Source organism: Lissotriton helveticus, chromosome 5_1 (genome assembly GCF_964261635.1).
Source record: "Lissotriton helveticus chromosome 5_1, aLisHel1.1, whole genome shotgun sequence".
Lineage (NCBI taxonomy): Eukaryota > Metazoa > Chordata > Amphibia > Caudata > Salamandridae > Lissotriton > Lissotriton helveticus.
The window spans coordinates 715787410-715814530 of record NC_136065.1 but is presented as its reverse complement, the minus strand read 5'-3'; the positions used below and the strand labels follow the sequence as shown (position 1 = coordinate 715814530).

At 40.7% G+C, this 27121-nt stretch overlaps 1 protein-coding gene across 3 annotated transcripts in view; it reads left to right on the top strand.

The window, feature by feature from the left end:
• PIK3AP1 (phosphoinositide-3-kinase adaptor protein 1) overlaps positions 1–27121 on the top strand; it is a 1822514-nt gene that overhangs the window by 1445537 nt on the left and 349856 nt on the right. For all 3 annotated transcript variants that reach the window (XM_078643124.1, XM_078643125.1, XM_078643123.1), the window contains exon 13: positions 404–609. In XM_078643124.1, coding sequence (XP_078499250.1) covers positions 404–609 — 206 coding nt within the window. The remainder of the gene's footprint in view (positions 1–403; positions 610–27121) is intronic.

Below are 27121 nucleotides of genomic sequence, written 5' to 3'. Positions count from 1 at the left end.
CTGTTTGTATGATAGTCACATATCTTCAGTGTAATAGATTAATAGATCACAGGTGTTGAAGATGAGTGGTCAACTTATTTTTTTTATTTACCAATTACATGTGTTTTTTTTTTCTTGTGTACCAATATGGATTTCTAGTGGGTCTTAAATAAAAATTGATTTAAAGAATGATTCAAAGATTAATAATTCCATTGTGATGCTACCACCTAAACAGCATTGACTGGAATGAACAACGGATCTTAACTCCATGTTGTTTGACAATGAAGGCATTTTTACATCCAGCAAAGCAAAATCTAACGTACTAATTATTGTAATGTATTGGTCCTACATATACTTCAGGCATTAAGTGTGTTCATCTTGCTGCACAATAACATTATTTTTATCACTTTTATGTTTTTTGAAGGACCAGCAAGCATATCTAGAGAAGATCGACCATCGTCAAGCATTTATGATCCATTTGCAGGAATGAAAACCCCCGGCCAAAGGCAATTAATTACTTTGCAAGAGCAAGTAAAGTCAGGAATAATCACTGTGGATGAAGCTGTTCTAAGGTTCAAAGAATGGCATCTGAATCAAAAGAGGAGATCTGAATCATTCAAGTACCAGCAGGTAGAGATAATTGATATATGCTTGCAATATGTTTCGTTGAGCCTTATATGTGTTCAAAATAGGGATATAACACGTTTTACAGACAAGCCATACTTAATTTCTGTTCATCAGCTATTTTGTTTTGTTGAGCAGTTTTCACCAAGATCACCTGAGAGACTTGTGAAGGAAAGTCATAATTTTTTTAAGTTCAAATAATTTATTGAAAAGAAAACAGGGTGACCACACAAAGTAAGCATTATGAGTCTTACAACATCACATTCCAAATGTGTCGCTTAGAAAATAAAGGAATTGGACTAATAGTCAGTCAGTCAGTCAAAAGCTCTTTATTTCGATTAATTAAAATCATAAAAGAAAATACAGGAAAAATAATCCTCCTCACATTTAAAATGAATAAAAAGATAAAATAGGCAATCAATTGTTACAATTAATGTGTATACAGTCTGCAAAACATTATATATAAGGTATAAAAAGGCCCATTATCCAGCAGTTAGTAAATCAGGTATAAAGTGCATCAATAGGTGTTTCAAGTTAAAACCATTGGCCCCTTTTGACCCAAATAGCTAATTACATTTGGAGGAGTCTTCTGTTATTTACCCGGGCCGCGGCCACCAAAAAACTGGCTACGCTGAAGATGATCTGGATAGAACTAAACATTTGTAAATATATGAGGGCAGGTCTTACTTGTACAAACCCAGTGTCACGCAAGATTGGATTTAATTTTTTTTACGTGCCTCTGAATAGTGCTCACAGAACATTACCAAGTGGAGTGTGTCTTGTGTGGAATACCTGTCACAAGAACATGGTGGTGCGTCTTTGGGTTTCCCCCATTTAGGAAATGTGCCCAACATAAGATGAATAAGGTTGAACCGAAATCTGACCAACAAAAAGCGGTGGAAAGGCTTGGTTCACACTTCAGATACGGTTCAATAGATGGGGAAATTATTAAGCCATAAATGCTTCTCATCACTGGTTTTCTTAGCTCCTGCTCCTCCCTTTCCGCCTCCAACAGATAACGAAAGTTATATTTAATCCACCCTATATCCTCTTTCTTAATGCCCTGTGGCGATGAGTACAATTCTGGTCGTCCCAGCCTGGTGCATGCCGCTCTAACATACGACAGCCATGGGACCCTGTCCGCCTTCTCGAGGGCTACACAATCCTTCAGGATCAGGTGGTTAAGAGTAATCTCCTCGTTCAGCCAGGTTTTTGCCCAACAAATCAACGGGGCCATTTTTAGGTGATCCGAGACATAACCCAGGCCAACTTCAGAGTGTATTGAGAATATTGGGGACGATTGCGGGAGTGACAGGAGAGTTCTAAGAAACCTGTTTTCTACGATTTGTATTTTGGTCGAAGGTACATAGCCCCAAATAGCCGCTCCATAAGAGGCGATCGCTAAGCACTTGGATTTATAAATCTTTAACATGGCCTCCATAGGTCTTGCTCCCAATCTTTTAGAGAAGTTCAGGAGAGCTGTTGTAGATCGTGCTACTACGTTGCTCTTCAGCTTAATCTGGGGGCCCCAATTGCCCTTCTCATCAAAAAGAACTCCCAAGTAGGAAAAAAACAGAACCCTCGTCAGTTCAGCGCCATTACACATGAAGGTTTTAACCTTAGTATTCTTGCTCAGTGCTCCAGCCACCATTATATGGGATTTTTTTATGTTAACTTTTAAGTCCAGGGCCTCCATGAAACTGCCGAAATGATCCAACAACCTCTGTAAGCCCAAGCCTGTGCGTGCAAGTAAAACAGCATCATCCGCGTACAGGAGGCCCGATCCCCCTATACGCAGGGTTTCCAGTGTAGCCAAGCCCAGAGATTTTTCGAGGGCATTAATATAGATCGTAAAAAGAAGAGGGGCCAGTATGCAGCCTTGTCTGACCCCCCTCCTAGAACTAAAATGCCCAGTACACCGGCCTTCCCTCGTAACCCTGACAGAAGCAGAGAGGTCCTGGTGAAGGACGCTTAAATAATTAACCAAAGATGCATCCAAACCGATTTCATGCAAAATCAACCATCATTTTGAACGGTTAACTAAATCGAATGCCGAAGATAGGTCCATGAAACTCAAATATAATAATCCCTCCTTAGCTACCGTGTATTTGCTGATGAGGAGGTGTATGTTTAAACATTGTTCCATGGTACCCCTGTGTTCTCTAAAACCATACTGGAGGTTAGAGAGCACCCCACTGCCTAGCAGCCAATCCCCCAATCTCTGGAGAATAACTCTGCCCAGGATTTTTACGGCAGAGTCTAGCAATGAGATTGGCCTTTAGCAGGCAGGGTCCCTTCTATTCCCCTTTTTAAAAATAGGGACTATGACAGAAGAGGACCAAGAAGATGGGAAACCGGCTGTGGGTACCGCATTAAACACATTGGTCAAAATCTTTGCCCAGAACTGTGGATACAAAATATACAAATCAGCAGGTACCCCGTCCGGTCCTGGAGCCTTATGTCTAGTTGTCTCTCTAATCGCCCTTTCTACCTCGGCCAAGTCAAACCTGACCGGCGTAGCATGCCGAGCAGTAGCTGTGATGGCAAGCGTTGGTCCCATCTGATCTATATCATAAATGCTCTTAAAATGTTGGAGCCAGCTATCATCAGGAATCACGCAATCCGTATCTAGGTTATCCTGTTCCGAAAAGAACGGCTGTGTTATAATGGCCCAGAACTTCCTGCTGTCCCTTATCACGTCAGTGGATTGTAGATTTTCCCAAGCCTCCTCCTTAATTTGACGTTTGCGTATACCAATGGCGATTTTATTCTCCTTGCGGAGATGAGCAACTAGGGATCTGTTCCTCGGCCTGATTTTAAGTGCCTTAAATAGGGCACCATGAGCCTTTGAACAGTTATTGTCGAACCATTTGTAGGCCCTCCTCGATTGTGTACTATCGCCCCCTCTAAGTCTTTGGCAATCTGCTTGCACACTGCTACATAAGATTCAACAACGTCGACTCCTGCAGCAGTGCCATCAAGATAAATAGCCAAGTTAGCCTCGGTATTAATAGCAAGCTCCTCGAAGAAGGCTTCTGGGACGACCCTGTTCCATTTGATCCGTCTACCCTGGTCTGTGGTCGATAAGTCCCTAGGCGTGTCCCTCCGTAATCATCGGTGTGACAGTCCCATAAACAAGGGTGTATATATTAAAATCACCCAGAAGTACCACCTCTGGGGCAGATGACTGATTAAGTTTGTAAACTGACAGAAATTGCTTCAAGTCACTAAGGTGCTCGTTTTGAGATGAGCCCTCCTTGGAATTGTAAAAATTAATTATTAAAAGTTTTTGCTGATCAGAAACAGTCCATTCAATAATTAGGAAGTTCTTTGAATCAGTTTCAAGTTTTTTAAAACACCTACCAAATTAAGCGAGAAAAGGACAATCAAACCCCCTTTAGGTCTGCCCACTGTCCCAGGAACAGCAGGGTGGCAAAACTAAGGTAACCGTCCAGTAAAAACCCGGACGAGATGTCCCAAGTTTTCTGGAGGGCGAGAATGTCGTGCTGCCTTATAAACTTCAGCCAAATCGGATCTGTGCATTTGGATCTAATACCAGCCACATTCCATGTAAAATTTTTACATATGGGTGTCTGGGCTCCTGCCTCCGCCCTCAACCCTACCAAACCAGAAGGTAGTCAATCGTTCGACTCCATCGGAGACAGAGGAGAGAAACAATTTGAAAGACCTATCTCTACAGTGGGTTGAACACCACGCTGAGGGACTGGTGATTTCATGGAAGGACCCCCCTCCACCCTCCATGAGAACCCCTGTAAGGACCATTGCTGTGAGGTATTATTAGCTTGATGAAGTAACGTCTGCGAACTGGTGCGAAGGGGACCTTCTCGGTGTGACACCAGGGAATTACCTGTTGACCTGAGTGGCCTAACTGGGGGGTAAAATAACCCAAGGGGGAGTGGTCTAATGCCCTTGTACGTCAGATCTGAGGCATCCCAAAACAATCTCTCAGCGCTAACCTGATTGTTAAAATTTACCTCTACACAGTCCCCCGGAATGCATTCTGGGCAGCGCCCAACCCAACTGACCCTCCTTGCCATAATGACAGAACTTGTGATATCAGCCCCTCCACTACTAAACTGAGAACACCATTGCCTAGCCAATAACATTAGGTCATGAGTAGTTTTGTTGAAGCCAGGCCTTGCTAGTGGGACCCCTGTAAAGACAGCCACTAAAGGGGCAGCCTCCGGAGGTAACTCCAGATAACTGTCCCTTTGTGAAGCCGGCCTATGGCCCTCTGTGCTGTTGTTTCTCCTGTTGCTAACAAAGGCGTTGATTCTCCCCATCCCCCCATCCAGAGCTCCCACTTTAACTGGACTTCTTTCCCTTAAGGCTTCTGGGGCCATGTTTGAAGTGTTAACCAAAGACTCTTTAACGGTTATGTTTTGAGGGTGGACCAAAATACCATTTTGACCTGTCCGTTGTTTGAGAAAAGCATCAATTTTTTCACATTTACTCAATAGACCCACTACGCATACCTTCAATGTGTCCACAATGTCTTTCGCAATGGCCACAAGTGCGGGTTCTAATCGTGATGTGAACAGATCCTCTACGATTTTGCCAACATGGTCCCTTAGGCTAGCGTCCAATGGATTAGCTTTACCCGGAGTGTTTTTCGTTCTAGATGGTTTTGACATCAGCCTTCATTTGCGAGTGTGCCTGGGTGGGCAGACAAGTGGGGTTGTGTCCTTTTGAGAAGCGGAAGGGTACAAAGAACCCGCCAGAACTATCTGGGGCTCAACTGTGGGGGGGTTTCGTAATCACAATTGTTGGTTCCAAAGGAACTCTAGGGCTGTGATCAGTTTCTAGTGCTAGATCAATATTGGCAGGTCCCAAACCCAGTTCCTTCTCCGCACTCGCAATTTCTTTTGTTAAAACCCCCACAGCTGAAGTCAAATATGAAATTATTGATTCCGATTTCCTTGGAATGTTAGCGTGTTTACCTTCGTGTTCGCCCCGACAAAGCCGCTTCTACTTTCCCATAGTGGATGTTAGTGGGATGGCCCAGCCCGGCCTCTGTCGACCTCGGACGGCCTCAGACAGCCCGCCCTTTGCCCGGGCTTCGCCTGGTACGTCCCGCGACGCGAAGGTCCGCTTTTCTTAACGCGCCTCCTGGCACTGGTATCGCGCCACTGGAGCGCTCCGCCGCAGAGGAAGCCGGGAGATGTAGTCCCGGGGCAGCGAGGAGCGGTGGCATCTGGTGACGTTAGTTGTCCCCACACTGCCGGTATGTGCCCAAATTGCGCCGCAGGTACAGTGAATGGCATCAAGGTGTGGCAAGACTCCCCGGGCTAATAATACAAAAGTCAGATATAAAAAATGTACACTAAATAAAACATTTATGCATTCAAGGGATATAAAATAAACTTATGGAACTACTAGGGAAGTCAGGGTGGTTTTGGAACTTCCTGTTAAGACGTATCTGGCAAAGAACACCCCCTGGCACTATTATCAATATGCATTGTAGCAGGCGACCACAAATCAGCACGTTTTGTAGTATTTGAGGGGGGTATACAAAGGCAGTATCCAACCTGTGATTGTGGCACACAGTGTACCACCAGGCTCTATATGACATTTTCGAGAAATCTTTCCAATTAACAGTAATTTGTTGAAAAGCAATTGCTAATATTGAATCAATAATCTTGACATTGATTGAAACTCCATCCCAGATAGAAGATAGGCTACCTAAGAAGATGTGAGTAAAAGAAAGGGAAAATGTAGTATCATAAATCAAGTTAATTTGTGACCATACTTTCTTCCAAAAAATGTGTACCTGTGGACAGATGGAAAGCATATGAAATAGGTTAGCATTGGAAGAGGAACAAGTCCAACATGCATCCGGAGTGGTTGAAAAACATTTACATAAAGTGGCTGGTGTGAATAAAAGTGTGTTATATACAAAAAATAAAGTGTGTGTGGTGTTTGCTGCTTTAGAGGCTTTATGTAATTTGGACCAGATGCCTTTCCAAATTGAGAGTGGCCAGCATACCTTAAAATATCTTTCCCAATCCTTTTCAGTTTTTGTTTTCTGTCTATCAGTGTCAGTGTTTTGTAGGTGATTGTAAATAGTAGAGGCTCTAGGTGCGGTCATTAACAGGGCATGGAGTCGGGAAGAGGGTTCTGAGTTAGTGGAAGTGGTTGGCGTGACCGGGAAGTGTGAGTAGGTTTCCAATACAGCTTTTTTCAGTATATTTTATTTAAGGATTTAGGAAGCCGGCAATTGGAATGTCTGCATGAGTGTAACAAAAGGCAAAAATTCTGAATCTGAGAATAATTGATCAATCCATATCACACCCTTCCCTCTCCAAGTCCTCCAATAAAAGGGTCTGCTATGGATCAATAGATCTTTATTATGCCTAATTGTTGAATTTAAAAGGGAGTCTTTGGAATCAAGAGTAGAGTGAGAAGATAAGTCGAGTAATTTGGACGTATGCTTCAAAATGGAGTGGAAATAGATTGTGGCTTGCGTGAAAAAGATAGATACTCACGATAGGAATAAGGAGATATAAACAGGCACTCAATTGAAGTCCAGAGAGGACAATCATCTGCAGAGGCAAACAACCACAGAGAAGCCTGACGTAATAAAAAAGCTTTATGATAAGCCTGGCAATCTGGGAAGTTAACTCCTCCTTCTGTTTTAGGGTGGATTAGTTTTAGTAAAGACATTCGCGGTTTCTTATTATTCCATAAGAAAGAGGATAAAATGGTGTTGGCTTTTTTATTAATTTGGAAGTAATGGGGATTGGTATGTTCAAAATAGTGTATAAAACTATAGGTGATAGCATCATCTTTAATAGTGTCTAAGCGACCCCACCAAGACAGGTAAAGGGGATGCCACTTAGAAGTCAGTTCTGAAATCTTTTGGAGACATTTGTTCATACATAATGTTGAGTGTGTGAAGTGCAGGCCTAAATTTTTTAATATGGTTTAGACTCCATTTAAATTGAGAGGCGTGAAAGTGTGAACTAAAAGTATGTTTTGTTAGCGGTAGTATTTCACATTTATCATTATTTAATTTGTCCCCGGAAATAAGTGAATGAGATTTCACCTCCGCTAAAAAGGCCAAGATTGATTCTTTTGGTTTGGACAAAAAAAGCAAAATATCATCAGCATAAGCTGAAAGTTTGATGTGAACATTTGGTGTTTGAAATCCATAAATGTTTGGGTTTTGAAGTAGTTTGGAAAAAAAATGGCTCCAAGGCTAAGTTAAAAAGGTAAGGAGAAAGAGGACAACCTTGGGGCACTCCTCTACCTAAGTTAAAAAATGAAGAACTTAAGCCATTGGCACAAACTGCTGCCCGAGGATTGGAATAGATGAGAGATAATAAATGTATAAAATTGGGACCAAATCCAAACCATTCAAGGGTAAAAAATAAATATTTCCAATCAACTCTATCAAAAGTCTTTTTGGCGTCCAGTGCAATTGCGCCAAAGGATAGCCAAGATGTGAAGATTTGGATAATATATCAAATAAGAGCTGTGTGTTGTCTGTAGTGACTCGCCCTTTGACGAAGCCAGATTGTTCCTTTCCTAGTAAATTTGGTAAGTAAGAGTCGAGGCGTATGGCCAAAGCTTTAGAATTTTTTTTATAATCAATATTGACCAGTGAGATAGGTCTGTAGTTTTTACAATATGTAGAATCTTTACCTTCCTTGGGAATAAGACAAATATGGGCTTCAGAAAAGAAGCCAGAATAATTTTTAGAGGCACAAAAAAATGTATAAGTGAATGCAGTTTGGGTAACAAAAGTTTAGAAAAATGGGTATAGAATTCCACGGTAAAGCCATCTGGGCCAGGAGCTTTATCTTTTTTGAGAGCCTGAAGGGCTTTCAGAAGTTCATGTTGGGAAAGATCCAATTCTAAGGGGGACAAATCTAAAGAAGCTTGTTGAGGCTTTTGGATATTAGAGAAGATTTGCGATAAAGAGTGATCTGTATGTTGGGTTTCTGATGAATATAAAGATTTGTAAAAAAGAGAAAATTCATTAAAGATTTCAGCATCTTTACATTTTAAGACTGCTCATCAAAGACAGACTCAATGTTCAGTTTATTTTTGCGAATCTTTAAATAATTGGCTAAAATCTTCCCTGCTATGTTTTTTCCTCCATAACATTTTGCACTAGACTTTAATAAATAAAGTGAGGCATCTTCTTTTGATTTTTTGTTAAATTTCAATTTAGCTTTTATGAGGGTCCTTAAACATTCTTCTGAGTGTGAAGTGTAATATGAATCTTCCAATGCCTTAATGTCTTGAAGAAGGTCCTTGGTGATCTTACACACAGCTTTTCGCTTCTTTGCAACATAATTTAAGATGAAATCTCTTGCTGACGCCTTAAAGGCATCCCAAATGGTTGCGGGAGAAAGGGAATCTGTATTATTTCTTTCGAAGTATTTGATGGAGAAGGAGGTAAACGCTGTAGTGAATTTGGAATCTAAAAGGAGTGCATTATTAAAACACCATCTTCTTGGAGCATTATTTCTCGGGAGTATAGCAAAGCCAATTGAAACCGGTGCATTATCCGATAAAAGAATAGGACCAATTTCTGCATGGGTAAGGGACTGTGAGATGTTATGAGAAACAAAAACATCGTCAATTCTTGATTGGGTATGGTGAGATGAGGAGTAGAAGGATTATTCTCTGGTAGTTGGGTTTCACAGGAGCCAAGCGTCAAGCAATTTATGTTGATGTATAGTGTGAGTAAAAGACTTATGTGACTTGTTAGGCATGAAGGGCACTTTTGAGTTTCTGTCTAAAAAGGGGTCAAACACCTGGTTACAATCTCCAGCCATAATAAAATGATTCAATGCAATGAGAAATACGCCTAGCCAAAGCAGGCGAAAAGGAGGCATCTCCAACTGTAGGTGCATAAACATTAAGAAGAGAGACCAGAACAACCTTTAGTGATAGTTTAACAACGAGCCACCTCCCTTCATTGTCTGATTCTAGTGATAACAACGTGATTGGTAAAGATTTACGACATAATATCACCACATCGTTTCGTTTACCATCCCCCGGAGAGAAATAAGCCTCACCCACCCAGCCCTTTTTAAATTTCAAAGATTCAGTATCAGTAAGGTGGGTTTCTTGTAAGAAAACAATATCAGCATTTAACTTGGCCAAGTGTGATAAAACTCTTTGCCTCTCGATAGGGGAGTTTAGACCCCTAATGTTCCATGAAACTAGTTTAAGTGACATGAGATATTAAAAAGGGATAATAAAACACAGAATAACTTGAACTTATAAAACCAGAGTCCAATTTGTTGCAAAAACATTGTACAGCATTGAAAAATATAAAAGAAGAAAGAAAGGATGATAGGAGTTCAAAACATTGAGAAATGTAAAAAAGAAGTGAGCAAGAGCATGAATGGTAGAAAATAAAAGTCACAGTGGAAAGTAGAAAAATAGAGGTCAGATAATAATGTATAGAAATAGAAGAATGTGTTGCAAGACATGTAATAAAAGACATAATGAATACCATACTTACAAAAAAGGGAGCATGAAGATGATGGAAGATACAAGAGTCACCATAGTATAAGTAACGGATAAGTAATAAAGCGAACCAAAGAACGAAAGACAAAATGAAAAACATATCTACAATAAGGGAACAAGAAAGCGAGGATGGGTGGAACCACATGGAACAGGCGAAGCATCAGGTGAAGACCAGACCAAACCAGGGAAGGAGCACCCCGTACTATGAACATCACCAAATAGGTGAAGGGAAAGAGAAAAGAAAAACTTAGTAATGCATTCAATATTAATACAAGAAACAAACAGCTAGCATAAGAATAACTAGAACTAAGTACTAATAACCATAATTTCAATTACATTATATAACCATAAATTCAAAACAGGCACAAATCTCTGAAAACTCTACAAACATGTTGAAGTAAAATCATATAACTGAGGGTATAGAAAGTCAAGTAACGTGTGAGGAAAGGGGCCTTGATGAATCCATTTGGCCCAACTTGTTCAAGTTGATGAAGCTTTGCAATCGAATAGGATCCTCGTATGAAGATGTTCTGTTGTTGAACGTGACTTTGAAGAGGCAGGGGTGAAAGAGTCTGTATCTAGCCCCCATGGCCCGAAGATCTGATCTCCTGTAGAGAAAGGCCTTGCGCCTGGCAGCCGTTGCTTTAGAGTAATCTTGAGCAAAACATAGTTTAGACCCCGACCAGGAAATCCGCTTAATGGCCTTGGCTGCCGCCAGAACTTTCATTAGATCCGTGTATTCTAAGAAATAGAGGATAACACCTCTGGGTCTCTGTGAGGGCGAGGAAGTGGCAGAAACACGCCCCAGTCTGTGAGCATGTTGAAAATTCAGACTGGTGTCCTCTGGTAGGTTAAGGAGTTTGGGGAGAAAGGATTTGAAAAAAGTAATGGGATCCGTTCCTTCAACTCCTTCATTCAAGCCGTAAATACGTAAGTTATTTCTCCTGTTGCGATTTTCTAGGTCCTCAACCTGCCTTTGGAGTTTTGACACTTGCGATTGCATGAAAGAAACTGTTTTGGAAGTTTCGTCTAGGGCTGAGATGCTGTGTTCCACTGCTGTCAACCTGGTGTCAAGCTGTGACCAACTGTCAGAGAGGATTTGCAATTTGGAGTTGGTTTCCTCCATAAAAGATCTGAGAGCCCCTATTTCCTGCAACAGTTCCATTGACACTGGAGAGACCGATTTGGGTGATGATGGGGGATCTTGCTTCAGTCGTTTGAAATTTGATTTTCCTGGTGCATTCCACAGTTGATCCTTGCTGATGGTGTTAGTCAGTAGAGATAAAATCCTCCAGTTTTGAGGGCTCTGAGAAATAATTAATAAAAATGCATTTTGGTGTAGAAGTGATGGAAGAAGAGCCCTTTGTTCTACCCATCAAAGGTTAAGTCAACAAGCTCAGACAACCTAAATTTATTCAAAACGTTGTAAGAAACACCCCAACAAGCGAGTCAGAGTGAGCGTCATGTTGGAAGTGCTGATGAGATGAGGCGTGTTAACAAAGGCGTATTACAGGTTTTGCTGTAGTCCACGGAAGACCTGGCAGCGTCGTACACCACATATTTTTAGAGCCGCCGTTGTGGAATTCACAGTATAGCACCTGATATATTATACTCTCTCACATGTAATATTAAAAATTAATTCAGTCACATTACAAGAAAAATCCAGAAAACTGAGACGGATGCATGAATTAATACATGCTAGAGGAATTAGGAACATAGAGACAAGCTCCTCATTCCCCCTCAAAAAATTATCCTTGAGACATCACAGAGGCTTCTAAGATGGCACCTACTGCCTCAGTAGCTGGAAGAGTGATAAATCACTTCATAAGGGCAAAATTGTGACAGAATAAAGCAAAAAAGGTACCCACGGATAGAGGAAGTACAAGGAGGCTTGGAGCTTCATTAAAAGGTAAGTCTAGGACGAAGTTAAGGAGAGATACCCTCGCGACGTGTTGCTAATGAACAAAATGGCAGCTGCGATTTCGCAAGTTCGCTGAGCAGCGTCTACCTCATAACACTGCTTTGTTTGGCAGCATGGGTCCATAAAGATGTTCACATCTCTCTCAGGTATGGTTCCAACGCAGACTCCGATTAGCGGGCTCTCTCTGGAAGTCCTTGAAGAGCTCTACCCTCCCATCGGGTCCGGAGCTTCACTGAAACGCAGCCATTCCGTCCAGCACCAAGCCACGTCCCCCGGAAAGTCATCATTTTATTACCAATACAGAGGCTCACAGTATAGTGCAATCTCATTTAAATATGACAGCTACGCTCAGTATTAAGCATTTACTCCACATACTACACTTATATGAAGCCATCAAGACAGTATTGTGCACATTTTTCTTTATCTAGAACATTCTATTGAATTTATGGATGTAAAATACATTTATTATTTTGAAGTAACAATTACGTTTTTAGGATTTTGTGGATGGCAAAAGATTTGAAAGGAATATGCCTAAAACATTTATAGAAACAAGTAACAAAAGAAATACTTGTTCACCTTAATAAATGTGCACCATACATAAAAGAAAATAAGCTAAAGTAAAAGTAAGTTGCAGCAGATGCAGGTAGCAACAAATGGAATGCTGCACAGGGCAGCAGAATTTCAAACACTAATTGTTTATTGAAAGACAATAGAGTTGGTGTTTGAAATATTCGGTGTCAATATGGAAGTCGCCTATCATTTGATCATGTTATGGATTACACCCTATAAGATTAATGGGACAGATTTCTTGCTCTTCATAACTATTGCAAGTGGGATAGCAATGTGAAGGCTGAAGGAGGTAGTAGCTTCAATGGCACAAGAATGGTGGACAAAACCAATAATAATTGTACATAGGAGCATTGTCAAAAATATAACAATTACAGGATAGCATGTTTGGCGGGAAGTAATGTGTAAAAAAAGATAAAAAATTGTGAAATACTGATTTGCAGCAAAGAGAATTAAAGCTGTAGGACAGTTCTCAGTTCGACTGCCAACTCTTTCATCGAGCCACATCCTTGCACCACCTTGTAATACATTGATTGTCATCTTGTGATAAATGTATTGCACTTTTGTACAAACATCTGGGAATGCAAACAACATACAGTAGACAGAGGGTTGTTCACCTCCAGCTGGAAAAGGAGAGAAGCATCAAGCAGCATACTTGAAAGAATGGGTTCGAGTTAATGATTTCTTGAATAGCTTAGTTTGTAAATCTTTTCAGAATGAGAGGTAGTTTAGTTCAGTTCTGAATTGGGGGATCCATGGTATTCCACATTTTCAGGCCTCGTGCTCCCAAGGGCCGTCCACCATTTTTTTTGTCACTTGAATGGGGCCATGTGTTGAGAAGTGGATTTATGGCACCTGGTGTGATTATACTGTGTGATAAGTTTTTGTAGTTATACTGACTTTTTGCTACAGTTGACTTTATATATAATGTTGAGTGTCTTAAATATCATACTGGTGGTCAATGGGAGCCAAAGTGTGGGGCTGGTTTGGCATGGTCAAAAAGTTAAGAAGGATAATTTAGGTTTGTAAGTGTTGGTGTGTATGTGTCAAAATGTTACTGTGGAGCAATGCACATCAGGAGGGTCCAGGAGATAATTTAAGTTCTTATATGTAAACAAGGAAAAAGGATGGAGATACTTCTTTGATTGGTTCCAAGTACGTTGCATGAGCTCAAGACCTCCTTATCAGTGATAAGGTTCTCTTTAAAGAGATGGCTTCATCGCTTTCTTAAAATTCTGGAAGAAGGGGTTAGCCTGGGGTATGCTTTTCCAGATTCCCACGGGAGAAATATTGAAGCTGGTGTTTCATATCTTTATTTCATTTTCCAGCTTCCAGTCTAGCAATGCCACAGATTTTTTGATTGATTTTTTACTAGGAGATGTTCAGTTTTTCCTTGGCAGATGGGGCACATTTTGTCACTGTTATATGGTGATGCAATGTGTCTTTTAGCAATATGAATTTTGGATGACAGGTTAGAGTCAATGGAGTGCTGTGCATTTGTGTTGAATTGTGATGGAAAGCTTGCAATTTTTAGGTTGAGCGTACAGCGCTTGCGCTGCCGCTTAGCGACCTATTGTGTGTGCTTTAGTAGGTGAACTCGACCCATTACTCGCTGATTGCTTTTTATTTGTCTTGGTTAGTGTCATTTAGAAATGTTTGCTTCCTAATGGGCAATCCGCCGTCTTTGTCCCTCCTTCTGGTTTCCGGTTTTCTGCATGCAGCACCGACTAACTACGTCATCCTTACACTTTAAGTGTTTATTTTTTTGTTTGGGGACTACTTTCCGTCTTCCTGTTTCTCTGCCTCAGCGCCGCACATGCTTTCCGTTTGTTTTCCTTTAGTTGATGGCTTGTTAAAGGAGCCATCACTTTTCTGTCACTGACGCCCCATTTATTTTTTGATCTGAGCCTCACAGATTCCACGTTTACATTTCGCACTAAGACTTCCATGCCTCAGGCAAGCTGAACACATAGGAGGCAACATCACGGCATGCATTCCGTGTTTCTCCCCATTGTTGTTCGGGTTGTAACTGGAGTCATGCCTTAGGCAGGCTGAGCTCCACTGCAAGGTAAGGCTTTGTTTATTTCTCTCTGCCTCATGAATAAAGACCAATGGATAGTGGCTGTGCACTGCGTGTATTTCCTCAAGTGAATTTTAAGGTGTGAGTCGTGCTCCTTAGGATTACCCCCCGCTTTGGAGTATTAACAAATAAAGAAAGTTTGCACTGGCACTGGGTTGTGCAAGTGTCTCCTAGGGCACAGACGATTATGTGCTGGATTCACCAGCTATGTTGTATTCAATAAAGTTTTTCAAAACAGTCTTTTTTCCATTTCATAAGTATTTTATTCATACTCATGGGTTTTAGTTTTTGCAAATGTTAAAGCTTGGCTTTCCACAATGCTTAATTATCCAACAATAGTGATGTTCCTTCCGACTTATTTTTCAATTTAAATACATTCCAATGCATTTCGGCCTACTGGCCTTCATCAGGGAAATCTGTGAAACAAAGGATGTGTCTATCACTATTTTGTACATTTAAAATATTACAACAATCGATTATTTTCCTTACACACAACAAAATATCATCATTTGGTAGTTCAAATCGTATATGATAGCAGTAAAAACAGTCACTTGCAGTTTCCCCACTTAAATCCTCTTAACCATATTCTAATTGATAAAACCTATGGCAGCTTCAGAATAATATCCTACGTGATCAGGCTTCCCTCATTTAACCCATATGATGGAAGGTGTCGGTAACTAACTGCTTTGTAACGTTACATGTTGCCGAGGTCGGCGTATAGTGAATATTACAAAATATTTGCATGTTTAAACAGGCTTCATCGATATCAAATGTGCAAGTACTAAACGTTCTGTTTTGGTTTAAAAAAAAATGCTTACCGAAATGTTTTAAGAATTTTAACTATTCGGGCGCATTGTCTGAACCGCTGTTAGCGTTAAATGTTGAACGCGCTATTCAAAAACACTCGCCGAGGGTTTCAAACTTACACAAGCAATGCTTACCGGAATCTGTAAAAATCTGAACGCTCGAACGCGCTGGCTGGACTGCAATGCTCCTCGCGGCAGTATCGGCGTGTGACGTCTATAGGGTGTGTTTACGTGAGGGATTACGCGCACTTTATTTAAAGGACCATGCTGCTTAGGTTTAAAGGGCCGTGTAGATGTAAATCAAAATACTAAGTGGGTGATCTAAATGACATTAAGTACTGCATAATGTACAACCAGTTAAGGAGGTGCCGATATATATTATCCTATGTAACATACATTCACAATGTAGAACTCATATATCCTCATATATCATAATTCATGGTGAATGATAAACAGTGGCGACAGATTGCTCAGCATGGGACAACTTGTTGTTACATGAAGGTATAGAATGAATTATAAGTAGCAACTAAATTCAGTCCGTTCATTCATCCCATTAGGACGTAAAGTCTGTAAATAATAAATCCAGTGATTTTCTCGTTTTAGCAGCGCCTTTCTGTTGTCTGTTTCTTCGTTTTTTTCCACAATTTCCAGAATGCAAGCTTTAATCTGATTGATTTGATGATTGTGTTCCACAAAATGAGTAGCCACTGCTGATTTCAATGCTTTTGTGCGAATATTGCTTTTGTGTTCAGTTAATCTTGTTTTTAGTTTGCGTTCTGTTTGTCCAACATAGGCTTTACCACATGGGCATTTCATCATGTAAACAATATTTTTGGTGTCACACGTTCCATTAACTTGTAATTTAATTCTGTTCCCTCTCATAGGGTGGGCAATGGTGTTGCCTTCCATGATGTTATTACAGTTACTACAATTTTTGCACGGAACAGTGCCTTTATATTTTACATTTGGTTTCGTACATGTTGCTTTCTTGATAATTTCTCCTAAGTTTTTGGCTCTAGAAAAAGCAAATATAGGTTCGTCAATAAAAATGTCATTGAAATCAGGCTCAATTTGTAGAAGTCTCCAATGTTTTTTGATGATTTTCTTGAACTGTGGACTGACTATAGAATATTTGCTTACACATGTGGTTTTCTTTGCTTTTTCTGTTTTTTGCGCTGAAAGTAATGTTTTTCTGTCTTTAGGTTGAACTCTTTCAAGAGCTACATCCAATACTTCATTAGGATATCCTCTTTTCCTGAATTTATTTAGCATGATTTGGGTTTGCGCCTTCGATTCTTCAGGGTCTGAGACAATTCTTTTCACTCGTAGTAATTGTGAGTATGGTAAATGTTGCTTGAGAGGAGTTGGGTGGAAGCTCTGGTAGGTTAACAAATTATTGCGTCTGTGGTCTTTGAGAAGAGTGTTGTTTCGAACTTATCATTTGTTTTCTTGACGGTTACATCCAAGTATTAATTTGACTTTCATGAATTTCATAAGTGAACTGTATTCGTTGGTCTATTTGATTGAGCTGTGAAATGTTAGAAATCAGGCTTTCTCTGGTGTCTTTCCACAATAGGAAGATATCATCAATGTATCTTAGATATAGGCGCAACCCTTGTTGCCATTGTTCTTTTTGTAAGATGTGATTGTTTTCATATTGATGCATAAATATATTCGCGTACGAGGGAGCTGCCGGATTTCCCATAGCTGTACCTGACTTTTGTAAGTACCATTTGTCTTCCCATCTGAAATAACTGTGCATCAAGGTAAAATTGAGTAGTTCCATCAAGAATATTTTCATGTTTTCTTCATAATCCATTTGAAGCAATGCTTCTTCTACTGCTTCCAGCCCCATGAGATGGGGTATGGACGTATATAGAGCTTGAACGTCAATGGTACACATGATTATGTCTTCTTCTGGATCAAGGTTTATGTTATCAAGTTTCATCAAAAAATCTGTTGTGTCCTTAATGTAAGAATTCATAGTGATAACAAAGGGTTGAAGGTACTTGTCAATCAGTTTACCCACTGGTTCCTGAATGCTCCCACATGTGGATACTATGGGACGACAGGGGGGTTTGATGGCATCTTTATGAATGTTTGGTGTAAGGTAAAATTTTGGTGTCTTGGGGTAATCTGTGGTTAAGTATTTTTTCATCTTCTCGTCTACACATCCTTTGGTTATGCCCTCTGTGATGATAGTCTGGAGTACTGTTTGTATTTCTTTCGTGGGGTTAGTGTTGAGTATCATATATGTATGTTCATCTTGTAGGTGTACAGCAGCTTGTGAATTGTAGTAGTCCTTGTTCATAATGACGAGAGCGCCACCTTTATCCGCTCTTTGGCAAATAATGCTAGGATTGTTTGCTATAGTTTTAAGTATGGCGAATTCTTTTTGGGTGAGGTTCTTGGCTTTGGTTTGTTTTCGGTAGTTGATTTTGTTTAGGTCTTGTTTGACTAGCTGTTCAAACAGATCCAAAGTCTTATGGCTGACAGGGGCCATATAACTACTTGTCGTGGTCAGGCCCTTAAGGGAATCTTCCTTTGTCTTTTGAGATTCTCCTACGATGTTACTAAAGAAATGTCGTAGTCTGAGCTTTCTCATGAACTTAAATAGGCTGATGTTGACTTCTAGAAGGTTGGTGTGTGCTGTGGGCACAAATGATGTTCCTTTTTGAAGAGTTTTGATTTGCAGTTTGGTGAGGTTGACATCAGAAATGTTAATAACCAGGTTATCTATCGATTCTTCTTCTTGTCTTTCTTGGTCACCGCTTGGCGGGTTTGTGGAGGATCCTTCTCCTTTTCTTGTTCTGAATTTTCTTCTTGACCTCCTGGGTTGTTTCTTATGTTGGAACCTATTTCTAAAAAAGGCTGCACTGTTGTATTAGAACTCGCTGTGGGCTTAGGTACTGTAGGTCTCTTTCTGGATGTATCAGATGTGCCTTCTGTATCTGAGGAAGATGTATCTGTTTGTTGTGTGTATGAGCGGCTTTGTCTTTTTCTTGCATACACTTCTGCCCAATTGTAAACTTCGTTCAGTTTATAATCGATAGTGTCTCGACGATATTTACGTAGTTTTCTCTCATTTACTTCTTCTGTATGCTTTTCTAGTTGGATCTTAATATCGTCTAATATTTTGTTTAACTCTTCTGGTGTCATCATTTTACTTAGTTCTTCTTTAACCGTAATTATATCTTTCTCTAATTCTTCTAGAATTTGAGACAATTCTTCAATGATCAGCAAAATTAGATCTAAAGAACACTTGTTAAGAATTGCGTACCATTTATCAGTAAACTTTTTAGAATTTTTGAAAAGAGATGGTTTTAGTAATATTCTCAGTCCCCTTGGGATTCTGGACGCCTTATGATATCTAACCATTGTGCTGGCATGTAGTCGCTGGTTGATAATTTTTCGTGATAGATACAAGAGTTGTTTCACATGTTGATCTTTGGACTTGGTTGTGGTATATTCAATATCTTCTTCATGAATAAGTGAATATATTTTCGATGATTCCTCATCCGAATATGCAAACGTATCTGCTTTAGTTTCCGTAAGTTTAGTAATCTCATCGTATTGCATTTTGTTTAGGATGCGTGCTACAGTCACTGAGCAGGTGAGAGTAAAGTACAATGGATAGTGGCTGTGCACTGCGTGTATTTCCTCAAGTGAATTTTAAGGTGTGAGTCGTGCTCCTTAGGATTACCCCCCGCTTTGGAGTATTAACAAATAAAGAAAGATTGCACTGGCACTGGGTTGTGCAAGTGTCACCTAGGGCACAGACGATTATGTGCTGGATTCACCAGCTATGTTGTATTCAATAAAGTTTTTCAAAACAGTCTTTTTTCCATTTCATAAGTATTTTATTCATACTCATGGGTTTTAGTTTTTAAAAATGTTAAAGCTTGGCTTTCCACAATGCTTAATTATCCAACAATAGTGATGTTCCTTCCGACTTATTTTTCAATTTAAATACATTCCAATGCATTTCGGCCTACTTAGTATTTTGATTTACATCTACACGGCCCTTTAAACCTAAGCAGCATGGTCCTTTAAATAAAGTGCGCGTAATCCCTCACGTAAACACACCCTATAGACGTCACACGCCGATACTGCCACGAGGAGCATTGCAGTCCAGCCAGCGCGTTCGAGCGTTCAGATTTTTACAGATTCCGGTAAGCATTGCTTGTGTAAGTTTGAAACCCTCGGCGAGTGTTTTTGAATAGCGCGTTCAACATTTAACGCTAACAGCGGTTCAGACAATGCGCCCGAATAGTTAAAATTCTTAAAACATTTCGGTAAGCATTTTTTTTAAAAACCAAAACAGAACGTTTAGTACTTGCACATTTGATATCGATGAAGCCTGTTTAAACATGCAAATATTTTGTAATATTCACTATACGCCGACCTCGGCAACATGTAACGTTACACAGCAGTTAGTTACCGACACCTTCCATCATATGGGTTAAATGAGGGAAGCCTGATCACGTAGGATATTATTCTGAAGCTGCCATAGGTTTTATCAATTAGAATATGGTTAAGAGGATTTAAGTGGGGCAACTGCAAGTGACTGTTTTTACTGCTATCATATACGATTTGAACTACCAAATGATGATATTTTGTTGTGTGTAAGGAAAATAATCGATTGTTGTAATATTTTAAATGTACGGATTCAACAGGATTGAGGGAAAACATGGCGGCCGCTGGCTAGAGCGGACCGCACGCACCAAAGCAGCACTCTGAGTACCTCGCTGCAGGAACGCAGAAATCACAACTGAATGGAGCTGGAATTATTGTTCTACACTTGGGTCACAGAAAAGAATTTTAAAAAAACAGCGTGAGGTAGAAAGCGCAGCACTCATATAGTGCAAAAAGCCTCTCCTCGCACATCGGTACCTGGGTTTGCGGCGTATGTGTCAGCCGACCACGAATCTCTCTTCGGCACCCGCTCCTCACCCGAGTTGGAGGCGGGCAGCCGTGGAGCTCCGTCGCGGCCGGGCGGCCGCAGCTAGAGGAGCCCTGAGCAGGTCCACTGCCGGCTGCGGCGGGAGCGGAGGAGAAGGAAGGAGCCCCCGACGCTTGTTGTCAGCTGGTGACCCGCCCTCGCAATCGCGGCGATTGAACAGGGAGGTGAGCCCTGCAGATGAGGGGAGATGCTCACAACTTGCAGTGTCAAGTCGGAAGGATGATGCGGTGAGTCCAGGAGGGGCAGGGAAGGCAGCCAGGGGAGCAGAGCAGCAACCTCGCATTACCAGAAGCAAAGCCAGGGCTGTCCATAGAGGGGCCAAATCAGTAAAAGCAAATAACATACTACAAGTCCCAGAGGGCATTGTTGGGAAGGGCTCAGAAAAGGAGCTCAATCTGAGTTACAAAGCGGGAGCACTAGAATCAAGGAGACCCGCATTGTGCAAAGGCACTAAAAACACAAAGCAAACGAGGCAGAGTAAGAATAAAAATAAAAACATAAAAGCCCCCATTGGCATAACTCCATCGCTACGCTCGTACTTTAAGCCCATACCCCAGGTTTTGGAGATTTCGCAAGATATGGCTACACTAGAGAACCAAGATAACCTACAGGATATAGTAAAGGTCACCACTGGGGAGAGAGAAGCCCCCACTCCAAGTCTAGCTGAGATACTGTCTCCGAAGCCGATAGAGAGACCCGCACATGACCCCGAACTGGTGCTAACCACAGAGGTTCCACTGGAATCCCTCCGAACTCTCCCAGGAGTGACTCTTGATCGTGAGACGCCTTCACTTCATGAGGGGTTAGAGATGGTTAATGGGCAGGGGGAGGCCGGAGTGGGCAGTGCTCTTGAGGCCCTTGTGGGATCTATTACTGCGATGAGACAAGAAATCAGACATGACTTCGCAGTTTCCAAAGCCAATCAGACTGATATAAGGGCATCCTGTGACATCCTAGAAAAGAAAGTTGATGGACTGTGTGAAAGAACAGAAATACTAGAAGGTTCAGTGGGAGTCTTGTCCTCCAACCTAGAATCAGCAAGATCCAAAATAAATACTCTCCAAAAGGACGGAGAGAGTATGAGGGAGCGCATTGAGGTGCTGGAAAACTACTCCAGACGTAATAACATTCGAATTTTGAAGATTCCGGAGGGGAAGGAAGGGAGTGATCTTAAGATCTTTATAGTAAAGCTATTGAAGGAATCTCTCAACCTGGAAGAGACGGTAGAGTCCCTTGAAAAGGACATACAGCGGATACACCGAGACCCATTTCGACTGAACCCGGCTAGAAGTAAACCTAGAAAAGTATTAGTTAATTTCCTGACATATGCACTAAAGGAAAAGGTTTTGAATCTCGCGCTTAAGGCTAAAACGATACAGGGCCCTGATTTCCTGTTCGAGATTCGCTCAGATCTATCTAAAACCACACTTGATAGACAGTGGGAGCTGGGACAGCGCATGGAAAAGTTTAGGTCGTTAGGAGCAAATGTTCAGATGAGATTCCCAGCATTCTTAAAGATCATGTATAATAACAAAATGCATAACATCCGCTCAATACAAGACGCGGATGACCTACTGCAAAATATACAAGATCATGCGCAGGCCCAGAAAGCTAAATAACCTAGGAAAGGAGGACTATACACAGGAAAGTCTAGATAATATATCACATGAGAGCAAAAAAAAAAAAAAAGGGAGAGGATGAAGACAAAAAGCAGGGAAGAAAAATAACATAAAAACGTGAATAAAATAAAAATGGAAAAAATAAATAAATAAATAAAAAAACACCTATCATTTAAAGATACACTAGTATAGCATATAAAAACACGAGTATGACTACAATAAAATAAATAGATAAACTAAAAAAAAAAAATATATATATATATATATATATATATACATATAAAAACCGAGGGGAAAAAAAAAAATAAAGAAAAATTAATAAATAAATAAATAATAAACAAAATATGAGGATTAAGGCTGAATAGGGAGATAGGCACTCAACTTTAAAAAAAAAAAAAAAAAAAAATAGTAAAAGCCCTTGGCAGTCCTAACCTTTTAAGGATTGATAATAGCTCCAAAACCCAACAATGTAACTGTAGCCGAGGGAAAAGAGCAAGCTGCAATGGGCGTAAAGGTGGCCAGACATCAGGCCACAGTAAGTAGGGGGGGTTTTCCCAGGGGGGAGGAGGAGGGGGGAAGAAGGGGAGAAAATATAAAAAGTCCTCACAAGCCTAATCAAAATAGTTCTCTAGCGTGTCCCTTTGATTTAAGTCTGACTACAATAAAGCCAAGCGTAGTAGTCACCAGAAGTCAAAAACTGACCATGAAGGAGGGTGAGGTGGGATCAATAAAATGACTTTGCACCGATTTCTATCCTGGAATGTTAATGGTCTGCGGGTGAAGGGTAGAAGGGAGCGCATCTTCCAATATTTAAGAGACTCCCAGGCACAGATCATTGTCCTCCAGGAGACACACTTAATTAAGTCAGAGGCCGAACAGATATTAAAGAAATATAAATGGATAGACAAATTCTGTTCTACAGATCATAACGCAAATACCAGGGGGATAATATTTATCTTTAAGAAATCAGCCAGTGCACAAATTCTGGAATATAAAGAGGACTATACAGGGAGATGGCTAATAGTTAGAGTATTACTGGAAGGCCAAGTTCGCACTTTGGTGGGCTATTATGGCCCCAATTCAGACGACCCATCTCACTTAGATGCAGTTAGGAATCATTTAACAGTAGTGCAGGACCCAGTGATCTGGATGGGAGATTTTAACATCGTACTCAACCTTAAGTTGGATAAATCCACAAGCTCCAAAATTCCTAGTTCACCTAAATCGAGGCAAACACTTATTGCAATAATGAAACATCTTGGCATGGTAGATTTGTGGAGAGAAAAAGCTGGCAATAAAATGGGGGTTTCCTTTATAAATGGCCGGTTTAAGCATAAGTCAAGAATAGATTATGCTTTTTTTAGTTATTCTTTGAAGGACACCCTGATAACAATAGATTACCTTCCTTCACATCTTTCAGACCACTCTGCACTTTCTTTTACTATGAGATTAGACAACAAGACCATATCAACATCTTGGTCATTTGACCGGACACTCTTGCTCGAGGAAGAGGAGGTTAAGTTTCTAGTAGAAGAGTCTTCAACTTTTTTTTACTTAAACTTAGGTTCCGCAAATCTGATGGTAGTCTGGGAGACATTTAAAGCCTTTTTGAGAGGACAGATTACCAACAGGACCTCGTACAGGCGCAAAATGTATAGAGAAAAAATAGCCAATCTTGAGGAGGAAATGAGACTATTAGAGCAAGACATTGACAAACGTCTGGCAACACCACAAGAACAGACAAGGCTAGCTGAAAAGAAGGCACAACTGGAAGGGATCTTACAAGAAAGGATTAACAAGAGATGGGAAGCAAGTAAGATATCCCAGTTTGAGTTTGGAGAAGCTGCCGGCAGAGTTCTGGCTTGGAAAATAAAATCAGACCAAGCTCTCAAACATATCAAAGAGATACAGGTAGAGGGAGAAGTAACAGTAAGAACATCTAACTCAGACATAGGTAATGCCTTCCACGATTTCTTTGAACTAATATATAAAGAAGATCTTCCCAACAATCAAGGGGCTAGGGAAAATTGGCTCAAAGAAATTGTGCTTCCTGCTCTCTCAATGTCACAGAATAAAGCTTTAGAGAGTCAGATTACAGAGGAAGAGGTAAGGTCAGCAATACGGCACTCCAAAAAAGGAAAGGCGGCAGGCCCAGATGGTCTCCCAGGAGAGATATACAGAGCTCTGGAAGAAGTCATTGCCCCTGTTCTGTGTGGTTTATTTAACGACATCCTAATAGAAGGAAATCCAACACCGAAATCATGGGGGGAGGCAATAATTGTGCTCATCCCAAAATTAGGCAAATCGCCCCGGGAATGTGGATCTTATCGACCCATATCGCTTCTAAATAACGATTACAAAATCTTCACCACTATATTATCAACAAGACTGAGCGGCGTAATATCTAGCCTAATACACCAAGATCAAAAGGGCTTCATCAAAGGGCGACAACTGTCAGAATTAACACACGATCTGATAGGAGCCATAGATATTGCATCAGCCTTTTCCCTACCCTTGGCCACACTCACGCTAGACGCAACTAAGGCGTTTGACAGGGTTAATTGGCCCTATTTAGAGGTTGTCCTCGCAAAATTCAACTTTGGAAGTAGATTCCGCAAAGCAATATTTCAGCTATATAGTGCCCCCTCAGCCAAGCTATTGGTTAACGGCATCTTGACTGAGGCATTTCAAATTACCAGGGGCACAAGACAAGGATGCCCGCTCTCCCCACTCCTGTTTAATTTATATATTGAGCCATTTGCCCAGGTCCTGCGGGCAGAAACAAATATTCCATCGTTTTGCTTTGGGGAGTGGGAGAGGCGGGTTGCACTATACGCTGATGACATTTTGATCTTAACATCGGATCCAAAAACTACACTACCCGTAGTCATACAGCGAGCAAAAGAATTTGGGCTTATCTCAGGGTATGACATCAACTCGAGTAAAACAGAAATAATGACTTGGAATATCCCAGAACAACATCTGGGAATAAATGTTTCACCGTCCATGCGGTACCTAGGAATCCGAGTTACCCAGGATGTGGGCAATATTTGTCAAATCAACCTAGACAGAATCCACAAAGAGAGTAAAAAGCTGTTGAAAACATGGACACACTTGCCGCTTTCTGTATCAGGACGAGTAAACCTAATAAAAATGTGCATCCTCCCCAAATATACCTTTATATTTAGTACTATCCCTTTGGCTTTTGATCCCAAGGCAATTGAAAAAAGTCAACAAGAAATTAACTCCTTCATATGGAACTATAAGTCAACAAGAATCGCTTGGAAGAAGCTGAGGAGAAGAAGGGAGAAGGGAGGTCTGGCTCTGCCTGACCTACTATACTACGCGTGGGCATTTCAGCTGACTCACTCGAGGATGCTTCTAAAAACGCCAACTAATTTGCTGAATGGATCAATCTACAAAGCTATGTTAATTGGGGCAAACCTATCAGTGGATGGGTTTATGTTCAAGTTTGCCAGCCAGAAATTCTTCAAAAAAATCAAACTTAAAATACTACAATCGTGGTCTAAGACCTGGCTCATCATAAGGAAAAAACTCGGGCTGTCATACTACTCAAACTTTGCCCCAATATGGGAATCTCCCGGGCTTCCACTATACATGAGAGACAGTTTGTCAGGTGTACTTGAGCAAGCAGGGATTACAAGATGGGGTCAACTAGTTAAGGACGGATTATTAATTGCATGGGACGAGTTAAAAGACCACGTTGGTCCCGGAATGTCCAGATTTAAATACATCCAGCTGGATAGCTGGACAAGGGGCCAGCGTAGAAAAGATAAACACTTGGGGAAAGTAAGCCCCCTAGAAGAACAGCTAGTGGAGAAGCCAGTGGGAAGAAGAGAGGTAGCATTTTGGTATTGGCAGCTGCTTGAAGAAATTGATGGAGATTTCTCTCTCCCAGTCCAACTGTGGGGCGCAGTAATTGGCTCCCAATGTGAGGAGATGTGGTTGACTTCTTTTGCCCTCTTATACAAGACTGTGAAACCATCATGGCTAAGAAGAAACCACCTTTTTACAGCGCATCGAGCATATATCACCCCACTCAAACTTTCCAAATTTCTCCCGGACAAAAAATGTAACAAATGTAATCTCACGGGAGCTTCAGATGTACACATGTTTTTGGAATGCCCTGACATAACTAGTTTTTGGCTAGAAGTGGAGGCAACTCTAAAATCCATCATGAATACACCACTCTCAATTACACTACCACTCATCATCTTTGGTCTGGATGGCAACATCACAGGTAAAGCAAGATCATTCCTCTTCTACGCTATCTTGCTGGCTAGAAGGCAAATCTGTATACACTGGACGGAGAAAGCAGCCCCTTTACATTCTGCATGGCTTACTTCACTATATGAAACATCTAGATTCGACCTTAATAGATCAGGCAGTAAGCGTAACTTGGCATTTTGGGAGCTGCTCATCGAGTGGAGATAGAATCCGGGTTTTTTTTTTTTTTTTTTTTTTTCTTTTTCCCCGGGTCCTGTGATTATGCTGATAAAACTCCATGGACTGGGTATTGCCTCGTTCCGATTATGGTCCTACAGGTGGTAATGCACCTAGATGGAGTCACTCTGTATGCCTTGTGTCACTGGGTTTTATCTCCCACCCACTAAATTACTCGAGTCCTGGTAAATGGATGGAGGGGACCTCTGAGTGAACCCTAAGGCAAGGACTCGCTAGGTGGTTGGTATTTTCCCATACTGAGGTCATGGCAAATGAGGACAAAAAGAAAAAGAAAAAAACAATAAAAAAATAAATAAATAAATAAATAAATAAAATAAAATATTTTAAATGTACAAAATAGTGATAGACACATCCTTTGTTTCACAGATTTCCCTGATGAAGGCCAGTAGGCCGAAATGCATTGGAATGTATTTAAATTGAAAAATAAGTCGGAAGGAACATCACTATTGTTGGATAATTAAGCATTGTGGAAAGCCAAGCTTTAACATTTGCAAAAACTAAAACCCATGAGTATGAATAAAATACTAATGAAATGGAAAAAAGACTGTTTTGAAAAACTTTATTGAATAC